The following is a 7,223-nucleotide window of genomic DNA, read 5'->3' as shown; positions in this document are numbered from 1 at the left end:
GTTTTGATTCCATCTATCCGCCCACTCCGCGGCGAGGTCCTTCGGTTCTGTGTCGTAACAAAAGTTCGTATGTTCTTATCAAAATTTTCCCGTGAATTATGGTGAATTAATGTGATAGATCTGTGATAAAAGTGCTAACCACAATGCACCCGTCGTTTTTAATTCGCGCCCTTTCGCAACGGATCCGGGCACCTCTCGCAAATCGCTTCAAATGCAGCGGGAGCCAAGTTTCGCCGGTGTCCCGGTTCCTCCACACTTCCGGATCCGTTGGCGCCAAAAAGTTCTCCGATACGGAAAACGACTACGCCCACGGGATTCTTCAGCGGCAGCAGGTTCCGGTGGGTGCCACGATCGCGATCCAGCGATTCGAAGGGAAGCAGCTGGACTTGGCGGAAGTGAGCGACTGGAAGACTTGCTCGACGCGGGAAGTTCTGGACTGGTTCCACCGGGTGGTGGAACTATGCAAGCAGAATGGGATGTGCATTTCGGATGGGAGGTTCGACGGATTCGTGGAGGCTATGGTCGGGCGAATGGAGGAGCTGACGGATGAGGAGATCGTGGAAACGCTGCATCTGTTGGCGGAAGTTGGCCCTGAAACAGCTGCGGTGGACACGAGGAACTACATGGAACTGTGGAATGCTGCGGATCGGGTTTGTCTGGGCCGTGTGTCCCGATGGGACACCGAGAAGCTGCTGTACATGGCAGACCAGTGGTACCCGTTGAGGGTGGCCAAAATTGGGAGGTTTGTGGGGAAGGCCATGTGGAAGATTAGCACCCGGTTGAGGAAGCTTCCGAGGGATCAGCTGGTGAAGACCGTTTTCTATATTAATCTGACGAGAACTCCGGTGGAGAATATGATCGATATCGAGTTCAACCTGAAGAACAACTTCTTCGATTTTGAGATTGACGACATCTCGATTCTCTGCATGGGATTCTTCAAGACGGAAACGCCGATTCGAAGCGTGGAACTGATCGAGCGGATCTACCAGCTGACTATTCATCACGCGAAGGATGTAAAGGACATCAGTCTGGCCGCGATTTTGAAACTGTTGAGGTACTCTTCAAGGATTCCTCATGCTTCGTCAATGGAACGACTTCTTTCGGCGTTAATACCGGAAGTCCCCAGGCTGTCCCTGTTCTGCTGTCTCCATTTGGCCCTACTGGGCTCGGATATCCATCTCTGCCACCAAGCGAGCCTCGAAGTCATAATCGAACGGTTCACCAGAGACATCAAACTATTGCGATTGAAGGACATGGAGCGAATAGCTTTCATCATTGGCCACTTCAACATGACCATCGAGGACGAAAAGGATCGTAATCTGTTGATGGCCATCGTTGACGAACTGCCCAACCGAATACAGGAAATAACTCAATACCCGAAAAGTTACCTCTCCCTGTTGAACTTCCTCACACTCAAAGACATCTACAGCGAACCTCTGATCTCGGCTGCCTTCGAGAAGCGATTCCTCTTCATGACCTACGGCCGAAACGTGGCCGGAGCCGGCCGTGAAGTCATATCTCTCGACGCCTTCCTGCGGATCAACCTAAAAAACGTCAACTACTCCGGCAACTACTTCCCCGAAAAACCCTTCAAGGTGGTGGCCAAGCTGACTCAGGACTACGTCCCCAGCACGGAATACCGCCTGACCAAATCCGACCGGATGCTGTTGGAGATTCAGAAAGCCTTCGCAACTCGTCCGAACCACTTCGCACACATAATCCACCTGCTGCCGCACTTCCAACGGCCGGATGTACTGCTGCTGTGGGATGACGACCGGAAACAGTTCCTGGATGTGGCCGCACGCTGCCCGGAGCAGTACTCCGGTGAAATTCTGAGCCGGGAGCGGCTACTGGGGGAAGACGACGCCCGGAATGGGAATCTGAGGCTGATTGCGGTCGTGGCCGGAGGATGGAATTGCTACGTGCGGAATCAAAATCGAGTGACGGGAGGATTCGCCATGAAGCTGAAACAACTGGGACTGGTCGGATTCGAAACGGTGGTGGTGAGTAGAATTTAAACAAGGCGGTAGTGAGGCACCTTTTAATGACTTGATCACTATTTTGATGCTGGTCAGTCTCTTTCTCAGGGATGGTAGCGAGTCTCTTGTTGGCGATTATAGAATAGTATTTTGCATGCTCTTGTGGTGCGATTGACGGAATCAAGATCAATTGTGTTCGGTTCATGTTGTGCGAATGCGAAAAGATATTCGTGTTCAGTCGAGTATAGAATACCAACTGGTGAGCTTGTTCCATGCTTATCATAACATATTTTTATTGAGGATTCTACCCCATTACCCCGAATCCCATCACCCCGAATGCTATTAACCCGAACGCCATTACCCCGAATTCCAAAACCCCGAACGACCCATCACCCCGAATAAAATTACCCCGAATTCCAATATCGTGGGGAAATGTCATCAATATGGTCTTGTCAAGATAATTGTAAATTCGGGGAAATAGCATTCGGGGTGATGGAATTCGGGGTAATGGTACATTCGGGGTAATGGAATTCGGGGTGATGGCAATCGGGGAAATGGTATTCGGGGTAATGGGGTAGAATCTTTATTGAGGCAACGTTTTTTTTATTTTCAAACAAACTATAGTTGTTTCTTCACTACAAGTGTTGGCATAAATCCTTATTCCTGTTGTTCAGGACACGTAGAAGAAATACACCTTTTTGTAGCATACAGCTCAAAACTGTAAATAATTTATTCAATTATTGAATTAAGTTTGTTAACCATACAACTACTTACATTATTGATGTTCTCCATGTGGTTTCTGTGACCTGACAAATATTTTATTCTGGCGTTGTGAATTCTAGCTTATTTACGATAAATTCATTCAATCATCATATAATTTAATTTAATTCATTTTTACTTACAAATCCGAAAAGTTTAGGCTTAATTTTATTTTCAATTCACTTTAAATTCCAATTTCCAATAGATTTTACAACTATTCCAAATTTTAGCAACTCTCAGCATCAATTCAGTTCTTCTTCTTTCATTTTTGATCCCTAAACTTCAATTGCTTTTGACATTTCTCAAACCTGTCACTGTTCGACAAGCCCACTAGGGTTGTGCCCAGTGGGGGGTGCTAACAATTCCCCCTCCCGTAACTCTGGTCCGGAATCAGATATTGGATTAGATTTACTCCTAAGCTCCATCACCGCAAGATTGGCGACTGCACGTCGATACACTCCTTTGGATGTTTTCACCAATGCTCGACGTATTCTTCCATCGATTCCTCTGATGACCTTCACCACGATGCCCCTGATCCATGTCCTTCGGTTGTTTCCTTCGACTATATACACGAGTTCTCCTTCGTTAACCAGATCTTGTTCTTTACACCATTTGTTACGATGGTTAATCGTTGGTATATACTCCGTCAACCACCTTTGCCACAGGACGAAGCTTCAGCCGAATTCGTTAGAGTTCTAACTTGGTCTTGCTCCCCCGAAGGCAGTCCACGGAGAAAATGGTTCGGTGTAAGAGCTTCGACGTCAGCTGATTCTTGTGGTACGTACGTGAGAGGGCGTGAATTAATCATATCTTCAGCTTCGGTTAAAACGGTAAGCAGGATTTCGTCTGTTAATTTCCCACCATCGTGTAGAGCTTTCAGCGCTTCCTTTGCCGACCTTACTAGCCTCTCCCATATTCCACCCATATGGGGCGCTGCTGGTGGATTAAAATTCCATCGAGTTCTAGCATCGGTAAAGATATCAGCACATTCTAATTCAATATACCGAACCTGTTGACTCAACTCTTTACTCGCAGCCAAGAAATTTGTGCCATTATCTGAAAATATTTCAAGAGGGGCACCTCTTCTACAAATAAACCGCCTAATAGCCATAACACACGATTGGCTATTTAGGCTGTGGGCCACTTCCATGTGGATGGCTCTGGTTACAAGGCATGTGAACAGGCAGATCCACCTTTTTTCGGACCGTCGTCCTACCGTAACGACAACAGGGCCGAAGTAATCAACCCCTACATAGCTGAAAGGACGTAACATAGGAGTGAGGCGTTGCACTGGGAGTGGTGCCATCCGAGGAACTTCTGGACGACATCTTTGGATCTTACACCGCGAACAATCTTTCATCACTCGCAAAATGGCCACCCGAACGTGTGGGACATAGAACCGTCCGTTGACGCAGTTCATTCACCACGGTCTCACGGTTTGCATGGCCAAATTTTTCGTGGTAGTGTAGAAGCAGTTTTGAGGTAATGTCGTGACCCTTTGGCAGCACGATTGGGAACCGCTGTTCGAAAGAAATGAATTCAGCATAAGCCGAGCGACCTTCCATACGAATCACGCCTTCTTCAACAAGGAAAGGAGACAATTTATAAAGCGGACTAGAACGTTCGATGAAATGCCACTTAGATTGTGGCAATTCTTTGTTCTTCAACAGCGTCTTCCTTTCATCAGCGAAACCTTCTTGCTGCGCTGTTCTCCACAAGTAGTTCTCAGCTAGTCGGTATTCTTCACGTTTAAGAGGAACTTTTCTGGAAAATACATCACGTATAACCGACTTTCCCAATTTTGGATTAGCTTGAAAGGTTTCGATCGGCTGCCCTTGAACCCTTTTCCGGCAGTTCAAAATGAAACGAAATACGCAAGCAAGGCTTCGAACCAGTATAGCATAGCGCGAGAATCGAGTAGTATCTACCAGGTTCTGTGAAAACACAATTTCGTGGAACAAGTGATAAGCTCGCAATTCTTCGCTCACGCCCGGAGCTGGTAATTCTCGTTCGAACCACTCTTCATTCGCTTTGTAAAGAATTTCAGGACCACGCACCCATTCTCCATTAGAGTCTAGCGGTGGGCCATTCTTCCCCCACTTTGTCAACACATCAGCTATATTGTTTTTTGTGGGGACCCAAATCCATTCATGTGGGTTTTCATAGCCCGTCCGTGGACTATGTATTGCACATCGATATGTTACTGATCTTAGTCTATTCCTAAATAGTTAGCAGTACCTGATTACCAGGTTGCTAGAGGGATGTTTCGGTATACACCAGAGGTGCATTGAAACGCATAGATTCAGAGTCAGAACAAGACTGCCTTGTTCCTTTCACATGGGTTCCTTTTATTTGCCTTTACAATTGATCGGTTACAATTTGGTTACAATGTCAGAAAGAGATAGATGGAGACGCCTGGGACGGCGGTGACAATATTTCGGCGATAGCATTTTTGGGTTGAAACCTGAGCCTTAGCGCATCGTCCAAACGGACGACCACCAGCGTGGCTAAAGTACAATCAGCAAAACATGTGGCGCACTCGAGTGCCTCGATGCAAACTGCTTACGCATGTTGCACCGAGGCCATCGTTCGCACTTACGCGGACCTGACCTATTCTGTTGTAACAAAACATAATATGCATTTTATTGCTTGCGCTGATTGACAAGGGAAATATGTGTTTGGGTCGATATGTGTATAGCACAGGGTTAATAAGGCTCAGAATTTCCCCTATGCGATAAGCAACAAACTGCTTATATTTCCTCCTAGTGTAGAACTAGCCCTCGTGTGTTAAAATACACTCAAATAAAGATATAAAAAAAAAAAAAAAATGCTTATATTTCCTGTGGTCTGAATGGATCCAGGAAAGCACAGTTGCGGAGTCAATATGGAAAATGACCTTCGTCACCTTCTCCGAGTGGTTGGCCTTCACAGCAGTAGCTAATCTAGCACCGAGTACCGCAGCGAGAAGTTCCATTCTGGGGATAGATGTGTACTGTAGCGGCGCCACTTTGGATTTCGCCGACACTAACGCTACTCTCGGTTGTCCGTTCACGAAAATTCGAAAATAAGCGACGCATCCATAGGCCTCCTCACTCGCGTCTGCAAATACGTGCAGTTCAAGGTTCTGATAGTCAGACGGTTTCACTTTTGAGAAGTAGCAGCGCGGGATCTCCATAGCCTGTACTTGAGGCACCAACGCTATCCATCTGGACCATTTTTTCGCCGAATCAGCGTCTATTCGTGCCTATTCTGCGCGGCGTGTGAGGTGACACGAGTCGAATGAGGTGACAATTGTCGACTCGCTCCCATTTGATTAACATTAGTCGTCTCACGTCACTCGCGGTGAGAGCGACTCGTCTCGACTCACACGCCGCGCAGAATAAGCACAATTGTCTCGTCCCATGAGCAGCCACTCCTCCAAAGGTCTTGGATGATCATTTTTCCAAAGACAGTAAACAACGTATACAGACCCAGCGGATCAAAAAAGCTCATGACGATACTCAACAATGTTCTTTTGGTTGGCAGCTTCTCTCCCCTTAGGTATGATTGCAGGTCATCACGCAGAACGGCAGCAAACACGAAGACATCTTTCGAAGTATTCCACGGCATACCTAAGATCCTTTCCGTATAGCTGGACTTGTCGCAGTTGAAGTGGATCAATCGATTATCCGGTTGTCCATCGAAATGTTGGAGAAATTCCGTACTGTTCGAAACCCAATTTCGAATATTGAATCCGGCCTTTGAATGGATGAAAGCGACTTGATTTGCCCGTTCGATAGCCTCGCGAACTGTAAACGTTGAGTCCAAATAGTCGTCGACATAGTGTTTGTTGACAATAGCCTCGACCGCATCAGGGAACTCTTTAGCATACTCCTGGGCATTTAAATTTTTAATATATTGAGCAGAACAAGGCGAACTTGTTGAGCCAAAAGTGGCGACATCCATAACATAAATGGTTGGGGGTCCCGAAGCATTCGGCCGATACAAAAATCTCTGGGCTGACTTGTCACATTCACGAATGCGTACCTGGTGGTACATTTCAGCAATATCACCACCAAAGGCAATTGGCCGCTCGCTGAAGGGGCACATGACGGATGGAAGGCTAGATAAAAGATCGGGACCTTTAAGCAGCTCAGAATTTAACGACCGCCCTTGTACTGCCGCCGCAGCATCCCAGACAAGCCGGACCTTTCCCGGCTTTTTCACGTTCAGCACAACGTTTAAAGGAAGATACCAAACCTTGCCTGCTTCACCTTCCATCAATTCTTCGTTGATAGCGATATGGGCATATCCTTTTCGTTGATAGTCTTCAATCTGCTTCTCCACGTTTTGCGCCAGTTCTGGGTTTTTTGCTAACTTGTATTCCAGACTCTTCATTTGCTTGAGTGCCATCTGGTAGTTATCCGGTAGTTGAGGTTGGTCGTTTCTCCATAAAAGACCAGTTTCGAAGTGCTCACCGACTCGTGTGGTCGTTTGTTCTAACAA

The 7,223-nt window shown here is 46.8% G+C and overlaps 1 protein-coding gene across 1 annotated transcript in view; it reads left to right on the top strand.

Annotated features, from left to right (window-relative positions):
- LOC5578310 overlaps window positions 1–7,223 on the top strand; it is an 18,590-nt gene continuing 11,367 nt past the window's right edge. Inside the window, exon 1 of the mRNA XM_001656844.2 lies at window positions 1–2,003. Coding sequence (XP_001656894.2) covers window positions 144–2,003 — 1,860 coding nt within the window. The 5' untranslated portion in view covers window positions 1–143. The remainder of the gene's footprint in view (window positions 2,004–7,223) is intronic.

This window comes from Aedes aegypti, chromosome 1 (genome assembly GCF_002204515.2).
Source record: "Aedes aegypti strain LVP_AGWG chromosome 1, AaegL5.0 Primary Assembly, whole genome shotgun sequence".
Taxonomy (NCBI): domain Eukaryota; kingdom Metazoa; phylum Arthropoda; class Insecta; order Diptera; family Culicidae; genus Aedes; species Aedes aegypti.
Note: the sequence above shows the minus strand (reverse complement) of the source record. Positions and strands in the feature narration are given on the sequence as shown.